This window comes from Anomaloglossus baeobatrachus, chromosome 9 (assembly GCF_048569485.1).
Source record: "Anomaloglossus baeobatrachus isolate aAnoBae1 chromosome 9, aAnoBae1.hap1, whole genome shotgun sequence".
In the NCBI taxonomy this organism is placed as follows: domain Eukaryota; kingdom Metazoa; phylum Chordata; class Amphibia; order Anura; family Aromobatidae; genus Anomaloglossus; species Anomaloglossus baeobatrachus.
The window spans coordinates 18,396,832-18,417,906 of NC_134361.1; the positions used below are offsets into that span (position 1 = coordinate 18,396,832).

At 47.1% G+C, this 21,075-nt stretch overlaps 2 protein-coding genes across 4 annotated transcripts in view; both read right to left on the reverse strand.

The window, feature by feature from the left end:
• The window catches only part of LOC142250862 (BOLA class I histocompatibility antigen, alpha chain BL3-7-like), a 343,542-nt gene that overhangs the window by 202,864 nt on the left and 119,603 nt on the right, over positions 1-21,075 (reverse strand). The window lies entirely within an intron of this gene.
• LOC142250864 (class I histocompatibility antigen, Gogo-B*0101 alpha chain-like) overlaps positions 1-21,075 on the reverse strand; it is a 39,308-nt gene that overhangs the window by 13,334 nt on the left and 4,899 nt on the right. For both annotated transcript variants that reach the window (XM_075323140.1, XM_075323141.1), the window contains exons 3-4: positions 10,039-10,317; positions 1,392-1,664 (exon numbers count right to left, since the gene is read on the reverse strand). In XM_075323140.1, coding sequence (XP_075179255.1) covers positions 1,392-1,664; positions 10,039-10,317 — 552 coding nt within the window. The remainder of the gene's footprint in view (positions 1-1,391; positions 1,665-10,038; positions 10,318-21,075) is intronic.

Below are 21,075 nucleotides of genomic sequence, written 5' to 3' on the forward strand. Positions count from 1 at the left end.
GTGTGTGTATGTGCATGTAGTGTGCATGTAGTGTGCATGTAGTAGGGCTGTGTGTGTCTATGGGTGCATGTTGTGTGCATGTAGTAAAGCTGTGTGTGTATATAAGTGCATGTAGTAGAGCTACCTGTGTCTATAGGTCCATGTAATCTGCATGTAGCAGAGCTGTGTGTGTCTATATGTGAATGTAGTGTGCATATATCAGAGTTGTGTTTGTCTACAAATGCATGTAGTGTGCATGTAGTAGAGCTGTGTGTGTCTATATGTGCATGTAGTGTGCATGTAACAGAGATGTTTATGTTTAAATGTATATGTATTGTGCATGTAGCAAGGTTGTGTTTGTCTATTTGTGCATGTAGTACAGCTGTGTGTGTCTATATGTGCATGTAGCAGAGCTGTGTGTGTCTATATGTATATGTAGTGTGCATGTAACAGATTTGTGTTTGTCTATATGTGCATTTAGGGTGCATGTAGCAGAGCTGTGTTTCTCTTTAGGTGAATGTAGTAGAGCTGTGTGTGTCTATAGGTGCATGTAGTGTGCATATAGCAGAGCTGTGTGTGACTAGGTGCATTTAGTAGAGCTGTGTGTGTTTATAGGTGCATGTAGTATGCATGTAGAAGCAATAATATTTACATTACAGAAAGACTCCAACAACAGATTTACGTGCACGTAGTGTATAGGTACATGTAGTAGAGCTGTGTGCAGCTATAGGTGCATGTAGTATATAGGTACATGTAGTAGAGCTGTGTGCATCTATAGGTGCATGCAGTGTATAGGTACATGTAGCAGAGCTATGTGCATCTATAGGTGCATGTAGTGTATAGGTACATATAGTAGAGCTGTGTGCATCTATAGGTGCATGTAGTGTATAGGTACATGTAGTAGAGCTCTGTGCATCTATAGGTGCATGTAGTGGATAGGTACATGTAGTAGAGCTCTGTGCATCTATAGGTGCATGTAATGTATAGGTACATGTAGCAGAGCTGTGTGCATCTATAGGTGCATGTAGTGTGCATGTAGCTGAGCTGTGTGCATTCTGTAGGTGCAAGTGTGACCATTCCAGCTCGGTTGGCGTTTCCCATTATTAAGATGCCTATGACCATACAATTACATGTCACAATTGTGATCTCCAGTCATCATGATTTAATCCATATATTGAATAGATAAAACACAACACTCCGGATTCTGGTGCACAAATAAGATCCTATCTCATACAATTTTTGTAAGAAAACTTGGTACTGAATTGCAAAGATAAAATTCTTTTCATTATAGTTGTAAGCAATCTATAATAATAAGAATTACTCCTTTGCAATTGAGTGCCAAGTTTTCTTCCAAGAAATGACATACTCCAAAGTCTTGCTCCCATCATCCTCCCAGTATGGTCCCTACTCACCCCACACGATGTTCAGCGGCTCCTCCAGGCTGCTGTGATCCACATAACAGGAGTATCTGTCGCCCTCTTTGGGGGTCACTTCCGCGCTGACCCTGATCTGATAGGTGCCGTCAGGATTGGGGAGGACGTGTGTGGTCTCATTTGAGGGAACCTCGTCCTCCCCATTCTTTATCCACCTCACATCCACAGCTCGGGGGTGAAATCCGTACACCTGGCAGTGAAGCTTCATGGTGTCACCTTTCTCCTGACCGGACACCTTCACCCGGGGCCGAACTGAGAGGGAAGAAGAAGAGAAATGGAGTCCGTCATGAAAACAGTCATAAAAATATTCAGAAATCCTTATGATATTTCTATAGCTGTAAGTTATAGATATTTCTACATTTTCTCCTGCACCTATAAGTCCTATTCAGGGTAGAATTAGAATTCCTCCATCTACTAACAAAAGACGAGGTGACAAAATTAATTAAATAGCTAGGACAGTTTGTCTCTGACAGGATGGAACCCCGGATAAGGGCCTGAGCCTCAAAGGATAGCAGCAGACAGGACGACTCCAAGGTAAAATTATAAACATTGGGGTGTGCGCATCTCACCCAACTATGGAAGGCATATTATCAGCCTCAGGATATCAGAAGGAACATGCACATATTTACCCTGCAACTGTGCGACCGTCCTATCAGCTGAAAATTAAAAACTAGCAGCTGGAAGATAATATATACAACATGTTTCCTAGCTATGAACAGGTAAATTCATAAAAGAAAACATGGTGGTAATATCTCTTATGTGAATTGCATGTGAAGCATGGGATTTTAAGAGTCCGTTAAATGCAAATATTTTTCCCAAAGGGGTTTATTTTAAAAGCAAAATCTGTTTTCCAGCAAAAGAACAATAACATCAGGCAAAAAAAAATCCATATGAAGTATCGCATTAGTCTGGTACATAGGCCGATGCAGCTCCACTCAACAGAAAACATTATCCACCCAGTTTCCTGTTAATTGCAACCTTTTATACATATGGAAAACTCCCACAAACCCTTGCAGCAGTCCATATATAACACCAGATAACTCCTCCTGGCTTGTCTCTTACAAGGTCAGGGTAGACACCTTGCTGCAACTGGACAATGCAGGTAAGTGAATCTGCAACATAGAAACGGATGTGATATGCAGAATTTCCTTGGTATTTGGACATTGTTCCTAGCTGGCAGCACACAACAAGAAGAGAAAAGTGTAACAGGTGGCCAAACCAATAGGAAAAGTGTAACAGGTGGCCAGACCAATAGGAAAAGTGTAACAGGTGGCCAGCCCAATAGGAAAAGTGTAACAGGTGGCCAGCCCAATAGGAAAAGTGTAACCGGTGGCCAGCCCAATAGGAAAAGTGTAACAGGTGGCCAGCCCAATAGGAAAAGTGTAACCGGTGGCCAGCCCAATAGGAAAAGTGTAACAGGTGGCCAGCCCAATAGGAAAAGTGTAACAGGTGGCCAGCCCAATAGGAAAAGTGTAACAGGTGGCCAGCCCAATAGGAAAAGTGTAACAGGTGGCCAGCCCAATAGGAAAAGTGTAGCAGGTGGCCAGCCCAATAGGAAAAGTGTAACAGGTGGCCAGCCCAATAGGAAAAGTGTAACAGGTGGCCAGCCCAATAGGAAAAGTGTAACAGGTGGCCAGCCCAATAGGAAAAGTGTAACAGGTGGCCAGCCCAATAGGAAAAGTGTAACAGGTGGCCAGCCCAATAGGGAAAGTGTAACAGGTGGCCAGCCCAATAGGGAAAGTGTAACAGGTGGCCAGCCCAATAGGGAAAGTGTAACAGGTGGCCAGCCCAATAGGGAAAGTGTAACAGGTGGCCAGCCCAATAGGGAAAGTGTAACAGGTGGCCAGCCCAATAGGAAAAGTGTAACAGGTGGCCAGCCCAATAGGAAAAGTGTAACAGGTGGCCAGCCCAATAGGAAAAGTGTAACAGGTGGATAGCCCAATATTAAAAGTGTAACAGGTGGCCAGCCCAATAGGAAAAGTGTAACAGGTGGCCAGCCCAATAGGGAAAGTGTAACAGGTGGCCAGCCCAATAGGAAAAGTGTAACAGGTGGCCAGCCCAATAGGAAAAGTGTAACAGGTGGCCAGCCCAATAGGAAAAGTGTAACAGGTGGCCAGCCCAATAGGAAAAGTGTAACAGGTGGCCAGCCCAATAGCAAAAGTGTAACAGGTGGCCAGCCCAATAGGAAAAGTGTAACAGGTGGCCAGCCCAATAGCAAAAGTGTAACAGGTGGCCAGCCCAATAGCAAAAGTGTAACAGGTGGCCAGCCCAATAGGAAAAGTGTAACAGGTGGCCAGCCCAATAGGAAAAGTGGGAAGTAAAAACATCTACACAACATTCACACAGACGCTGTCAGACTAGAAAGTCCTGTACTAATACCAGGAGCAAACATAAAAAAACCCACTGTCTTCTTCTTCACACTCCTTCCTCCTTAAGGCTATGTGTGCACGCTGCCGATTTGCTGCAGAAAATGTGTCTAACTTTGCTGAAGTCATTCCCCAGCAAAACCTATGGGTTTTAAAAATTGCTGTGCGCACACTGCGTTTTTTTATACCTGCGGATTTACCCGCAGGTTTTCCGCTGTGGAATTAATGTGCATGTCACTACTTTTCTGCAGGTACATTATGGAGGATGCAGATTTTTTAGCTGAATCAGACATCCTAAGGTGCAGATTCAGAGAGAAAGGCTATCCAAGAAATCGGGTCCAGGATGCCTTTAATAAGACTAAAGAAATTTGTCGAAAAGATTTTGTTCAAAATTGAAAATAAACTTAAGAAAAATAAATGGGGAGATAATACTGATAATTGTGAATACAAACATTATCTAGTCACAACATTTATAATATATATTATAGCTCCTTTAAAAATATTCAAATTCTCATGAGCAAATATTGCTATATTTTTATGAGTGACCCCATTCTGGCTGAGTATTTACCAAAAAATCTGAGAATAATTTATAGGCAGAATAAAAATGTAAAGAGCTTGGTAGCACCTAGCCAAATACCAATCAGTATAGACTCAAGTCTGAATCAACCTAATGGAGGACAGCCCAGAATAGGGGTCTATCATTGTGGTAGTCCTACAGTCATATGAAAAAGTTTGGGCACCCCTATTAATGTTAACCTTTTTTCTTTATAACAATTTGGGTTTTTGCTATTTCAGTTTCATATATCTAATAACTGATGGACTGAGGAATATTTCTGAATTGAAACGAGGTTTATTGTACTAACAGAAAATGCGCAATCCGCATTTAAACAAAATTTGACCGGTTCAAATGTGACGCCCTGGGCAAGCCAGGGGTCATGACACCACCACACCCTACACCCCAGTTAGGAACACCAAGGCTACCAAAATCCTTGTTGCCTTCCTCCAGGGGCTGATGTTCACACCAGGGGGTGGGCCAGGCGGTTGGCTCCGCCCACCAAGGAGTTCACAGCCCTGGAGGCGGGAAGAACCAGGCAGATAAGAAAAGGTAGAGAAAGTGAGAGGAAGCAAGATGAGTTAAGAAGAGTGAGGAGAAGATAGAGTTTGGAGGAGGAAGTGGAAGGAGTAAGAGTTAAGCTCAGGCAGAGCTTGAGTGAGGAGAACAGTTAAGTTAGAGTTTAGGAAGTGAAAGTAGAAGGAAGTGGTAGAGGAGCTAAGTGAAGCAGAAGTAAAGAGTAAAAGTGCCAGTAAGAAAGCCTGAAGTTGGTCCGTGGCTGTGTGCCTGGACAGTGTCAGCAAGGTCAGCAAGCGGCGGTGACAGTCTAGAGGGGGACTGCTCGGAGGTTGCTGGAAGGACCGCGGACGGGTAGAGGCCCGGCGGTCTGGAGCAGTATACGAAGAACAGTCAGCACCAGGGCAGGGGCCTCTCGGACCCCGGCAAGGCTAGGAGTCGCCGTAAATTTGCCGAATCCGTCAGTGAAGGGGGCGTCTGTCTCCAAACAACCAAGTCCCGACCGAAGGCAACCGTCCAACCATTGAAGAGAGACACCGCCACCGCCAGGGCACCAGTTTCTCAGGGCCAGCGCCTGCGGGCAAAGTAGGGCTCCTCCGGCCCATATCCAAGCCGGGGAGCGGGTTACCGGTGGGAACCCATCGCAACCATTGTTAACTTAGGTGCAGGACAGAGGGACCGTCACCTACTGGGGAAAGCAAGTGCAGCCGTCCGTGGGAACCGTCTTTCCAGCCGTGTGTTTTACCGAGAACTGTGTCATCGTCTCAGGCTGAGTGAGTACCACAGTGCCGCAAGGCACAGCGCTGCCCCCGCGTCCCTGCGCCCACCAAGCCCTGCACCTTCCAACCCGTCACTGGGCCCCGGGATCACCAACCCCTACCCACGGAGGGGCAACACAACAACTGGCTGCTCCATACCACCCTTCCCGGGATCCCCATACAGAGCAGCAGTGGTGCCAACAAATCACCACAACCGTGGGTGGCGTCACGGACAATAAACCATCCCAACACCCAATCCCCTTTTCACTCACGGGCGAGGAGCGCCGCTCGAGTCCCCGGGATCCGGCCCATCGCTCGAGCCACCGAGCAGCGGCAGCAGCGGCCGCGGCACCGGCCGGACCCGAGCAGCAGTGGGAGAGCGCGGCGTCCCCTAATCCGCCCGCGACACAAAAGTATGGGCACCTCAACATAAAAGTGACATTAATATTTTGTAGATCCTCCTTTTGCAAAAATCACAGCCTCTAGTCGCTTCCTGTAGCTTTTAATGAGTTCCTGGATCCTGGATGAAGGTATATTTGACCATTTCTGTTTACAAAACAATTCCAGTTCAGTTAAGTTTGATGGTCGCCGAGCATGGACAGCCGCTTCACATCATCCCACAGATGTTCAATGATATTCAGGTCTGGGGACTGGGATGGCCATTTCAGAACATTGTAATTGTTCCTCTGCATGAATGCCTGAGTAGATTTGGAGCGGTGTTTTGGGTCATTGTCTTGCTGAAATATCCATCCCCTGCGTAACTTCAACTTCGTCACTGATTCTTGCACATTATTGTCAAGAATCTGCTGATACTGAGTTGAATCCATGCGACCCTCAACTTTAACAAGATTCCCGGTGCCGGCGTTGGCCACACAGCCCCAAAGCATGATGGAACCTCCACCAAATTTTACTGTGGGTAGCAAGTGCTTTTCTTGGAATGCCGTGTTTTTTGCCTCCATGCATAACGCCTTTTTGTATGACCAAACAACTCAATCTTTGTTTCATCAGTCCACAGGACCTTCTTCCAAAATGTAACTGGCTTGTCCAAATGTGCTTTTGCACACCTCAGGCGACTCTGTTTGTGGCGTGCTTGCAGAAACGGCTTCTTTCGCATCACTCTCCCATACAGCTTCTCCTTGTGCAACGTGCACTGTATTGTTGACCGATGCACATTGACACCATCTGCAGCAAGATGATGCTGCATGTCTTTGGAGGTGGTCTGTGGATTGTCCTTGACTGTTCTCACCATTCTTCTTCTCTGCCTTTCTGATATTTTTCTTGGCCTGCCACTTCTGGGCTTAACAAGAGCTGTACCTGTGTTCTTCCATTTCCTTACTATGTTCCTCACAGTGGAAACTGACAGTTTAAATCTCTGAGACAATTTTTTGTACCTTCCCCTGAACAACTATGTTGAATAATCTTTGTTTTCAGATCATTTGAGAGTTGTTTTGAGGAGCCCATGATGCCACTCTTCATAGGAGATTCACATAGGAGCACAACTTGCAAGTGGCCACCTTTAGTGTTGAGCGGACCCGGATCTATCTATCTATCTCTCTCTCTCTCTCTCTCTCTCTCTCTCTCTCATTCTCTCTCTCTCATTCTCTCTCTCTCTCTCTCATTCTCTCTCTCTCTCTCTCTCATTCTCTCTCTCTCTCTGATATATATATCAGTACAGACCAAAAGTTTGGACACACCTACTCATTCAAAGACTTTTCTTTATTTTCATGACTCTGAAAATTGTAGATTCACATTGAAGACATCAAAACTATGAATTAGCACAAGTAGAATGAAATAGTTTAAAAAAGTGTGAAACAACTGACCATATGTCTTATATTCTAGGTTCTTCAAAGTAGCCGCCTTTTGCTTTGATTACTGCTTTGCACACTCTTGGCATTCTCTTAATGAGCTTCAAGAGGTAGTCACCGGAAATGGTTTTCACTTCAGGTGTGCCCTGTCAGGTTTAATAAGTGGGATTTCTTGCCTTATAAATGGGGTTGGGACATCAGTTGTGTTGTGCAGAAGTCTGGTGGATACACAGCTGATAGTCCTACTGAATAGACTGTTAGCTTCTTTTTTCTTGCCATAATGCAAATTCTAAGTAAAGAAAAACGAGTGGCCATCATTACTTTAAGAAATGAAGGTCAGTCAGTCCGAAAAATTGGGAAAACTTTGAAAGTGTCCTCAAGTGCAGTGGCAAACACCATCAAACGCTACGAGGAAACTGGCTCACATGAGGACCACCCCAGGAAAGGAAGACCAAGAGTCATCTCTGCTGCGGACGATAAGTTTATCCGAGTCACCAGCCTCAGAAATCGCAGGTTAGCAGCAGCTCAGATTAGAGACCAGGTCAATGCCACACAGAGTTCTAGCAGCAGACACATCTCTAGAACAACTGTTAAGAGGAGACTTTGTGCAGCAGCCTTCATGGTAAAATAGCTGCAGGAAACCACTGCTAAGGACTGGCAACAAGCAGAAGAGACTTGTTTGGGCTAAAGAACAGAAGGAATGGACATTAGACCAGTGGAAATCTGTGCTTTGGTTTGATGAGTCCAAATTTGAGATCTTTGAATCCAACCACCGTGTCTTTGTGTGACGCAGAAAAGGTGAACGAATGGACTCTACATGGCTGGTTCCCACTGTGAAGCATGGAGGAGGAGGTGTGATGGTGTGGGGGTGCTTTGCTGGTGACACTGTTGGGGATTTATTCAAAACTGAAGGAATACTGAACCAGCATGGCTACCACAGCATCTTGCAGCGGCGTGCTATTCCATCCGGTTTGCGTTTAGTTGGACCATTGTTCTGCCTTCTTTCACGTAACGCTGTGAATCTCCGGCATACAGCTAAACCCTTGTTCACATTTCAAATAAACAGACTGTATGAGTTCAATAGCCTTGATTTATTGGTAACGTGAACTTGATTGCAGTATACGTGGAATATACAGTGAATATAGGAATATCCAAGGTACAAATGAATACGGTATATCCAAGATACAGTCGAATATGGTTTAGCATACGGGTAAAAACTATAACAAGAAAATTATTACAGTCAGTACAGTGTTAATACAGAGTTAACATAGTATAACAGTATATGAGGTGCAGTTGTAATGAGAATCTAGGGAAGGGGTGAGGAACCTGCGGGCCGTTTGCGGCCCGCAATGACATTTTCTGCGGCCCCCGGGCACATTCCAGGCAACTACAGTGCTCGAGCGGCACTCACGCTTTTGCAGGCCGCCGGCCCTTTAAATCCCAGTGCGTTCTAGGTAGATGCTAGAATATATGGGCTTTTTCCAGATCCTGATTGCAGTCCGTACTAGAATGTACAGGCTCTTTTTGGGACCTGACTACAGCCCGTGCATTCTAGACTGAACACGGGACTGTGCTCGTGTGCTCAGGGTTTACCTTGTGGACGGGGTGCACCTGTCACAGAAGAGAGTGCAGCAGATGCTTCCCTGCTGTACATGCCTCCCGTACCTGTGCTGTGTGACTTCTCCATTAGTACTGTGAGTATGCAACCCATCAGTACCCCCCCCGTCCAGTGCTGTGTACCCCATAGTACTGTGTGTAGCCCCAAGTGCTGTGTACCCCCTAGTACTGTGGCGTTTCTTACCCAGAATACATTTAGCTTAAAGGGAAACTCATTAATTCAAAGAATAACAATGACCTCTAGGGGTTGTAACAGAAATTGCAATGAATGACTATTATCAGGCTGCCATACATGGCAGAACAACCGTCATTTATTTTTCAACAGGACAATGACCCCAAACACACCTCCAGGCTGTGTAAGGGCTATTTTACTAAGAAGGAGAGTGATGGGGGGCTACACCAGATGACCTGGCCTCCACAGTCACCAGACCTGAACCCAATCGAGATGGTTTGGGGTGAGCTGGACCGCAGACTGAAGGCAAAAGGGCCAACAAGTGCTAAGCATCTCTGGGAACTCCTTCACGACTGTTGGAAGACCATTTCTGGTGACTACCTCTTGTACCTCATCAAGAGAATGGCAAGAGTGTGCAAAGCAGTAATCAAAGCAAAAGGTGGCTACTTTGAAGAACCCAGAATATAAGACAGATATTTTCAGTTGTTTTACACTTTTTTGTTAAGTATTTCAGTCCACATGTTTTAATTCATAGTTTTGATGCCTTCAATGTGAATCTACAATTTTCAGAGTCATGAAAATAAAGAAATCTCTTTGAATGAGAAGGTGTCCAAACTTTTGGTCTGTACTGTGTGTGTGTATGTATGTATGTCTAGGAACCCCTAAGCTGCATGTAAGGTGAAATGTGGAAACATCGGTTATTAACCCCTTCCTTACCCGAGATGAATACTGCACCTTAAGTGAGGTGCAGTACCCTGTGGCGCCTGAAGCCTCAGGGGCGCCACATAATGGACAGGTGAAAATAAGGAAACAGCAGCGCTGCGGTGCTGAGCGCTCACCTCTCCTCTCCAGATCTTTTCTCCCATTCTTCACATATTTCTGCAGATATTCTATACAGCTATTCTCCAGATAATTCTTCCATCTCTCCCCCTCTTTTACTTCCGGGCTGTTCCATATCTGGGTGGTGATTTCAGCCTGCACCATGATGGGGAAGTATTTGCCGGTCTTCATGTCCAGAGTAATGAAGTCTTTCCCGTCATATGCAAACTGCTGATTTCCTATGATGGATCCATCATCTCTCAGCTCACAGCCGGACATCCGCTGTGCAATATGGAAACCTGCAGACAACACAGGACACGTTATATAGAGCACATATAGAGTTGACACCCTTAGTTTCCCTGGCTCTCTATAAAGATACATCTGCAGGTTTTTCCTCCGCTCTCTATGAAGACACATCTGCAGGTTTTCCCTCCATTCTCTATACAGACACATCTGCAGGTTTTTCCTCCGCTCTCTATAAAGACACATCTGCAGATGTGTCTTTATAGAGAGCGGCGGGGAAACCTGTGTGACGCCCTTGGACTATCAGGTCGTCACAGGGTATTGCACAATCTGCCCTCCAGCGCAATATCCACCTCCTTCTTGGTTATGGGTCCCCAACTATATGGTGTTGCCTACAACAGCTAATAAAATCCTAGGAACACTCTGCACCACACCCACCAGACACACCAGTGGATGGCCTGAGTGGAATAGGGTCGCCCACTTGGGGAATTGGTGGGGGGAAGTCAGAAGTGTCAGGAGAGTCAAGAAAGGTTGAGTGTTGTGTTGGAAGTGAAGGAGAGAGGAGGTCAGGAGCAGGGCTCCTAGGAAGCAACTAGGTAGCAGACGGTGGTCCCGGTGTAGTAGGAGCTGGACCCCCGGTCACCGGGGATCGTGATAAGGGGCACGGAACTGTCGAGGAGGACAGCCGGCGGCCTTGTACCATCACCGGGCTGGGACCAGGTCACAATGGGGTACGTGGACCCTAGGTCAGGGAGTAGCTTCAGGCAACCTGACAATTTACCCGAAGAGAACGGAGCCTTCAAGATCCGCTCTCCACCCACTCCAAAATTGGGGTACTAGCGCAACGAGGGGGATAGGACTTTCCACTAAAACGGTCCAGAAAATCCCAAGCGTGAAACCTGAGAGCAAGCTCCCACAGTTAGCCACACTGGGGAGCGGGACCCGACTAGTTCTATACTATCGGAACCAACTGACAAGTGAACTTAGTGCCAGGAGGAAGGTCACGGACCACCAGGCAGCACCATTGGGGACGGGACCCGAACTAGCTCCCCTCAGCGGCAGCGGTGTCCAGAACTGTGGTTTATCCAGCTGTCAGTGTCAGCTTTATGGACTGAATGAGTACGTAAGTGACCCCTTCACTCCGAATGGCACTCCCCAATACCATCATCGAGTCCCGAGGCATTCCCCCTACCCGTGGAGGGTTACAACACCTGGCTGCCCACTCAATCCCCCTCGAGTACTTCCAACTGCAGCGGTAGTACTCCATATTACCACATACCATGGGTGGCGTCACGAACTCTAAATATAATCCCCTGTAAATACCCCCCTTCATTTGAGTGGCCGCACGACCACCGGGTGCGGACGCCCCTCGAGCCACCGCGGATTCGGATCCGAGCAGCCCGGCTGCTGACACGGGGGCGGCACACCTGCAGATGTGTCTTTATAGAGAGTGGAGGAAAAACCTGCAGATGTGTCTTTACAGAGAGTGGAGAGAAAAACCTGCAGATGTGTCTCTATAGAGAGCAGAGGGAAAAACCTGTAGGTTTTTCCCTCCTTCTCTATACAGACACATCTGCTGGTTTCCCCTCCGCTCTCTATAAAGACACATCTGCATGTTTTTCCTCACTATCTAACATGAAATCAGAATAAACTTTTCCCGTTTTGAGTCAATTGGGAACCAAAATTATTTCTATTTACCAAATGCCAGAATAATGAGAGAAAGAGAATGTTTTCAGGCATCTTTCTTCCTTTCTGCACAGTGAAGTTTCCTCCATGTCATTAGTATTTGGGGGCATTGCCCTTATACTGTGTGACTTGGGGGAAACGTTTCGGATCCATCCACAAGTTTCTCACAATAGTTGGTGGAATTTGGGCCGATTCCTTCTGACAGAACTAGTGATGCTGAGCCATGTTTGTAGGTCGCTGCTCACACCGGCCTTTTTAGCTTTGCCCATACATTTTCAATAGCCTTGATATCAGGGCTTTGTGATGGCCACTCCAAAACATTGACTTTGTTATCCTTCAGCCACTTTGTAACCAGTTTGGCAGTAGCTTTGGGTCATTGTCTATTTGGAAGACCCATTTCCACCCAAGGTTTAAATTTTAATAAGGGTGATCTTTTAAGATATTCTTCAGTATTGCCACATAATCTTCTTTCCTCATCTATTTTGTGAAGTGCACCAGTCCCTCCTTCAGAAAAACAACCTTACAACATGATGCCGCCCCCATGTGTCACAGTTGGGCTGGTGTTCCTAGGCTTGAAAGCTTCTTGTTTTTCTCCAAACTTAATGATGGTCATTATTGCCAAACAGTTCAATTTTAGTTTCATCAGACCACAGGACGTCTCCAAAAATTAAGGTCTTTGTTCCTGTGTGAATTTGCAAACATTAATCTGGCTTTTTATGTTTCTTTTGGAGTAATGGCTTCTTCCTGGCAGATAGGCTTTTCAGCCCATGTTGATACAGTACTCGTGTCACTGTGGATAATGACACATTCTTACCAGCTTCCGCCAGCATCTTCACAAGGTCTTTTGCTTTTGTTCTTGGGTTGATCTGTCCATGTCTGACCAAAGCACGTTCATCTCTGGTACACAGAACCCGTCTCCTTCCTGAGTGGTATGATGGCTGGACATTCCCATCTTGTTTGTACATGCGTATAATTGTACAGATGAACGAGGCACCTTCAGGTATCTGGAAATTGCACCCAGGGATGGACCAGAATTGTGCAAGTCCACAATTCTCTTCCTGAGATCTTGGCTGATTTCTTTTGACTTTCCCATGATGCTACACAAGTCGTGTTTCAGGTGTGCATTAACATACATCTACAGGTGTGTCTCTAATTAACTAAAATGTGGCCAATAAACCTATCACCTGAATGCAAAGTTGAGCTGTTGATGTGCACAGAAAAGGCTGATGTACTGGCCCTAATAATGCTCTCTTCTGTGCCTTGCCTATCAGCAGAGGTCGGCACTCTATAATACAATCCCACTCGCCATTGGCATAACATTGCCCTGCGTGTCCCTGCAAGAACAAAATGCCAGGACATTGTTCAATGGGGCTCCTACTGTAAGAAACACTGTCTAGGGACTTGTGCCTCAGCCATAACCTCTAGTATCCCTGAGCCTTTGTCTGAGTTTAGTTATGTTTTCTCGGAAAAGGATTGTCAGGAGTTGCCATTGCATCGATCCTATGACTGCACCATAAGGTTGAAGCCGGGGCCAAATTGCCCAAGTGCAGGATCTGTCTGGTCCTGAAAGCCAAACTCTTGAGGAATAGATAACTGAAAGATTGGTCAATGGTCACATTAGGCCATCTATCTCCAGTAGTGGAGATTAGGGAGATAATGGCTAGCCGTATGATGGGACACCTGTCTATAGTGTATGGGGGAGTCAGGGAGATAGCTGCCGGAAGTATGATGGGAAACCTGTCTATAGTGTATGGGGGAGTCAGGGAGATAGCTGCCGGAAGTATGATGGGAAACCTGTCTATAGTGTATGGGGGAGTCAGGGAGATAGCTGCCGGAAGTATGATGGGAAACCTGTCTATAGTGTATGGGGGAGTCAGGGAGATAGCTGCCGGAAGTATGATGGGACACCTGTCTATAGTGTATGGGGGAGTCAGGGAGATAGCTGCCGGAAGTATGATGGGAAACCTGTCTATAGTGTATGGGAGAGTCAGGTGAGATAGACAGGTATGCCATCATTCAGCTGGTAGCTATCGTGTATGGGGGCTTTAGTCAAATACTCGTTTGGCACACATATGGACTCATTGAGACAGCTATATTGTTAGTCTGGCACACTGACCCTATAATGATCTCCTATCAAGTCTAATAAATTAAAATATTGCTACATCTACACAACTACATCACCATAACCAAACTCAATTCACGGCTACATCAGAACCACCATCTGTACACATCACTAGAACTAACCTCAAATCACTATTACATAGCCAGAACCACCATTTGTGCATGATTACATCACCAGAACCAAAGCTAGCCTAACATATAATTTTATGGCATGAAACTGTAGCTCCTAGTTTGTCTTTAAGAACGGTAATGAGATAGTTAGAGTTGCTACCAGCCATCATCAGACTGCACACCCTACAGGAACCATAGTACTGATGAGGTGCAGGCAGTAGCACTATTAAACATTTAAAAAATATCTTAACTTTTGTGAGACCCCCATAGATTGCTCAAAAAACCCCTTACAAGTGCACAGCTCAGGAGACAGGACTATTACTTTCAACTGCATCCAGTCTGCACTGTGTTCGCTCTTCTAAAATAACGTTTCAGCTGTGGTTGGCGGTTTCAGGACAGATTCCCCACAAATCTGCTCAGAATTATTCGGCATAAAAAATTCTCCCAAAAGTTTAGTGACTCTAAGGTGCATTTACAATGTGGCCAACAATTTGAAACCGATTGGTCTAACTAAAGTGGCTGTCAAATCACCCGGTGTGCAAGCAAAATGTTTGTAGGGTGAAAATTATTTTTCTGCTTACCTAAATAAACAAACATTTATATGGGGATGGTTCCCCTACAAAAATCGCACACAGTTTAGCTTAAAGGGGTTGTCCAATCTAGAATGACAAGTCTGCAGTCAAGTATGTGATATGTATACTCCTGGTCAGAACTCATTTAGTAGGTATGGCCTCCATTAATGCACTATTATAGTGAGGCCGCGCCCCCAAGAGGGGTTCTCGCGGGGAGTCTGCATATCACATACTTGACCACTGTTACCAGTGCAGACATTGGAAAAACCTCACAAATCTCTCACACAGAGTGACTGCAGACTTGTCATTCTAGACTGGACAACCCCTTTCATATTTGCTTAATTCTAATTTTTAATATGCAAATGAGGGGTCTATGGTGATCCCTTGGCGGGACCTATGCCTTGGTGCACCCTTATATTTGCATATGAAAGCCAATCCCTTGTCTTGATTGACAGCACTCACTTAGTGAGATAGGTAAAATCAGACATACAAGCTGATATTAGACAGCACTCACTTTTACTAATGGAGCACTGTCAATAAAAACAAAAGACTTTAAAACACAAATACAAAGGTGCAACGGTGCACCGAAGCAGAGACCACCCCAACGGTGCACCGGAGCAGAGACCACCCCAACGGTGCACCGGAGCAGAGACCACCCCAACGGTGCACCGGAACAGAGACCACCCCAACGGTGCACCGGAGCAGAGACCACTCCAACGGTGCACCGAAGCAGAGACCGCCCCAATGGTGCACCGGAGCAGAGATCACCCCAACGGTGCACCGGAGCAGAGATCACCCCAACGGTGCACCGGAGCAGAGACCACCCCAACGGTGCACCGAAGCAGAGACCGCCCCAATGGTGCACCGGAGCAGAGATCACCCCAACGGTGCACCGGAGCAGAGACCACCCCAACGGTGCACCGAAGCAGAGACCACATTAACGGTGCACCGAAGCAGAGACCACCCCAACGGTGCATCGGAGCAGAGACCACCCCAACGGTGCACCAAAGCAGAGACCACCCCAACGGTGCACCGGAGCAGAGACCACCCCAACGGTGCGCCGGAGCAGAGATCACCCCAATGGTGCACTGAAGCAGAGACCACCCCAACGGTGCACCGTAGCAGAGACCACCCCAACGGTGCACCGTAGCAGAGACCACCCCAACGGTGCACCGAGGCAGAGACCACCCCAACGGTGCACCGAGGCAGAGACCACCCCAACGGTGCACCGGAGCAGAGACCACCCCAACGGTGCACCGAAGCAGAGACCACATTAACGGTGCACCAGAGCAGAGACCACCCCAACGGTGCACCGGAGCAGAGACCACCCCAATGGTGCACCGGAACAGAGACCACCCCAACGGTGCACCGGAGCAGAGATCACCCCAACGGTGCACCGGAGCAGAGACCACCCCAACGGTGCACCGAAGCAGAGACCACATTAACGGTGCACCGAGGCAGAAACCACCCCAACGGTGCACCGGAGCAGAGACCACCCCAACGGTGCACCAAAGCAGAGACCACCCCAACGGTGCACCGGAGCAGAGACCACCCCAACGGTGCACCGGAGCAGAGACCACCCCAACGGTGCACCGAAGCAGAGACCACATTAACGGTGCACCGTAGCAGAGACCACCCCAACGGTGCACCGTAGCAGAGACCACCCCAACGGTGCACCGAGGCAGAGACCACCCCAACGGTGCACCAAAGCAGAGACCACCCCAACGGTGCACCGGAGCAGAGACCACTCCAACGGTACACCGAAGCAGAGACCACATTAATGGTGCACCGGAGCAGAGACCACCCCAACGGTGCACCGGAGCAGAGACCACCCCAACGGTGCACCGGAACAGAGACCACCCCAACGGTGCACCGGAGCAGAAAATACCCCAACGGTGCACCGAAGCAGAGACCACCACAATGGTGCACCGGAGCAGAGACCACCCCAACGGTACACTGAAGCAGAGACCACCACAACGGTGCACTGGAGCAGAGACCACCCCAACGGTGCACCGAAGCAGAGACCACCCCAACGGTGCACCGGAGCAGAGACCACCCCAACGGTGCACCGAAGCAGAGACCACATTAACGGTGCACCAGAGCAGAGACCACCCCAACGGTGCACCGGAGCAGAGACCACCCCAACGGTGCACCGGAGCAGAGACCACCCCAACGGTGCACCGGAACAGAGACCACCCCAACGGTGCACCGGAGCAGAAAATACCCCAACGGTGCACCGAAGCAGAGACCACCCCAACGGTGCACCGGAGCAGAGACCACCCCAACGGTGCACCGAAGCAGAGACCACATTAACGGTGCACCAGAGCAGAGACCACCCCAACGGTGCACCGCAGCAGAGACCACACCAACGGTGCACCGCAGCAGAGACCACACCAACGGTGCACCGCAGCAGAGACCACCCCAATGGTGCACCGCAGCAGAGACCACACCAATGGTGCACCGTAGCAGAGACCACATTAACGGTGCACCACAGCAGAGACCACATTAACGGTGCACCTGTGTGTTGCATGTACCCTACCTCCTTGCTGTTTTAACGCCCTATGAGGAAGGGGGCAATTGATAGTACTGTATTGTGCTTGGCTGCCTGAAAGGATTTTTACTGTTGAGACTCTAAAAAGGGTCTGAAACATATATCTATCTTGTGAGTAGTTGCAGGCTTCTGTGACCAAGAGGCCAACGCCAGTCAGTGTAGCATGTCTTCCTTTTTCTATTTGTAATGCCAAACCACAGCCTGTGTGTTGCATAGACTGTACCTCCCTGCTCTTTTAAAGCCCTATGGGGAGGGGGGCAATTGATGGTATTGTACTGTGCTGTCTGCCTGAAAGGATTTTCAATGTCGAGATTTCAAAATGGATCTGAAACTTATGTCTTGCTGGTAGTGCCAGGATTCTGGCGGGGACAGGCGTATACAGCTCACTGTAGCATATCTTCCTTTTTTCTAATTCTAAGGCCAGCCCACAGGCCCGTGTGTTCCATTGATGGTACCTCCCTGCTGTTTTAACCCCTTCACCCCCCGGTCGATTTTCCGTTTTTGTTTTCTGGGTTTTCTTCCTTCGTTTCTTCCGGGAGACATAATTTTTTTATTTTTCAGTCAATCTTGCCATGTGAGGGCTTGTTTTTGAGTGACAAGTTGTATTTTTAAATGAAAGCCTGTGGAGACACCATCACGTTTCTCAACGCTGGCAGAAAACTAGCCAGGTCTTTCACCGGGAAGGAACAACCACGGGAAGGGCAGTCTCCAGTCAAGGAGACCACTTATGCCAAACATGGTATCCATCCACAGACAGCTGTTTCGGGGTATTTGCCCCTCATCAGTGTGGAGTAGGAAACTGGCTAGTGGGAGCATTGCCTAGTAGAAGACTACATAAACAAGGATGGTTGACCTTAGGTAGATCAACATCCAACACCGCAGAGACACCATCACGTGTTTCTCAACGCAGTGATTCTAGAGCAATGCTCCCTGCGTCTTCTACTAGGCAATGCTCACACTAGCCAGTTTCCTACTCCACACTGATGAGGGGCAAATACCCCGAAACAGCTGTCTGTGGATGGATACCATGTTTGGCATAGGTGGTCTCCTTGACTGGAGACTGCCCTTCCCGTGGTTGTTCCTTCCTGGTGAAAGACCTGGCTAGTTTTCTGCCAGCGTTGAGAAACATGTGATGGTGTCTCCGCAGGCTTTCTTGTTTTGAATATTTCCCAGGGGGCATTGCTCTAGAATCACTGCGTTGAGAAACACGTGATGGTGTCTCCGCGGTGTTGGATGTTGATCTCCCTAAGGTCAACCATCCTTGCTTATGTATTTTTAAATGAAACCATAGAGTGTACTGGAAAGCGGCAACAAAATTGCAAGTGCGATTGCATGATTATTTTTGGGATATTTTATTCACCATGTTCACGATATAGTAAAACTGATGTGTTGTTGTGATGTCTCAGGTCGGTGCGAGTTCGTAGACACCAAACATGTATAGGTTTACTTTTATCTAAGCGGTTAAAGGGAACCTGTCAGCAGAATTTTCGCAATTAAACTAAAAGATTCCCCCTCTGCAGCTCCTGGGCTGCATTCTATAAAGGTTCCTGTTGCTATTGTGCCCCCTTTGAGACCTAAATAAATACTTTATAAATTCTTACCTTTTTGTATGCAAATGTGTTTTTATGGTCACGGGGGTGGGCTGTCTTGCGTCCGTTATTCGCCCTCCTGCTGCTGTACGCGAGATTATGGGCGGGTACTTGAATGACGCTGCTGATGACAATCACAGCGCCGCCCATAATCTTGCGCCTGCACGATCACCTCACCAGCGGTCACGCTTTACACAGTGCTCAGTCCCGCGAAAGTGCCACTGGGCATGCGCGAGACCTCGGGAGCACTGGGCGGCGGCCTCATGGATGTAAATGAGCAATGGGGGATAGCGTACAGCGGCAGGAGGGCGAATAACGGACGCAAGACAGCCCGCCCCCGTGACCATAAAACACATTTGCATACAAAAAGGTAAGAATTTATAAAGTATTTATTTAGGTCTCAAAGGGTAGCACAATAGCAACAGGAATCTTTCTAGAATGCAGCCCAGGAGCTGCAGAGGGGGAATCTTAGTTTAATTGCGAAAATTCTGCTGACAGGTTCCCTTTAAAAAAAATTTAGAATTTTGCCAAAAAAAGTGGCCATTTTCCGCGACCGTTAGCGTTCTCATTTTTCGAGATCTATGGATCAATGACAGCTCATTGTTTGCGTCGCGAGCTAACGTTTTTAACGGTACCATTTTTGTGCAGATGCTACACTTTGATTGCCCGTTATTGCATTTTGTGCAAAATTTGCGGTGCTCAAAAACATAATTTTGGCATTTGGAATTGTTTTACTGCTACGCCGTTTAGCAATCAGATTAATTGGCGATACCAAATAGGTGTATATTTTTTTAACCCTTTAATTTTCAATGGGGTGAACAGGGGGTGATTTGAAAATTTAGATTTTTGTTTTAATTTTTAAAAATTTTTTTTTTTATTTTACTAGTCCCCCAGGGGACTAAAAGGATCAGCAGTCTGATCGCTCATTCATTTCTGTTGATCACAGCTACACAGTTGAGATCACCAGAAATGCTCGTCTCTTGTAACAGGCAGCACTGGGCCTGCTGTTACAGGAAGTTAGTCATGTGAGCTACAGGAGTCAGCACATGACCCTGTGCTACCATGGCAACAATCAGCTCCATGGGATCACATCATGTGACTTCTGATGGCGGCTGGTCAGTGCACATTTACCGCGGCAGGATTTAAATCACGCTGTCACATTTTGACAGCACGATTTAAGGGGCTAACAGGTGCGGGTGGATCGCGGATCCCCCTGTACCTGCGAGGCACATATGTCTGCTGTACAAATAAGCAAACATGTGCGGGGATAGTCACCAGCTGACCACAGCCGCTGGCGGTAATTTACCAGTTGATGGCTTAGGACGTAACAGTACAGCCCGCGGTCATTAAGGGGTTAATGCCCTATGGGGAGGGGGCAATTGATGGTACTATACTGCTGTCTGAAAGGATTTTGAATGTAGAGACTACTACATACTGTAGATCTCCAAGTTGTGTCTTGTCTGTACTGGCACGGATATGAAAGCACCAGCCCTACACCTGTCTCTCATCCCCCTCTATATTTCTTCTGTCAATAGCCTAGGAAGCTAATGGCTATGGCAAAACAGTGGTGCTGGACTGTAAAACCTATTTTTGCTGTTTTGGAAGCTTTTAGACCCCCCTAAAGGTGTTTTCTGTGCCTTATGTTTAGCCTCCTATTGAAACCAATGCAGTTCAAAATGGTTTGAGGTTCGGATTTGATTTGACAAAGGTTTGGGAACGTATCCTATGCTCGATTGGGTTCCGCGTACCAAAGCCTCAGAGGTTCGCAGATCTCTAATGGTAAATTATTTTTTCATGGCTGTTTTTAATGTGAATATGATGTGTAAAAAGCTTCCTTTCTTTATATCTATTTTTCTCTTCTTGCCAGGTGGTAGTAAGTGTAGGATATAACACCACAAGTCTGTGGCCTAGGTACAGAATACTGGGTTTTTAAATCTGTGATTGCTTTCCACATTATTTACACTGGGTACATTCATGTTGTATAGGATTCCCATACAGGTGTCACTGGGGTCCCCCCCATTTATTATGGTGCATTTTTCAGCATTTCCTATTACAGGATTGTCGCTCTCCAGCTGTGATCACTGGGCTCAGCCGCGTCTAGTAGAGATGAGTTATTGTGTTGTGTCCCATGAATGGGAACAACCTGTTGTATATATTTCTTGCATTGCATATTTTTCCTCCTAT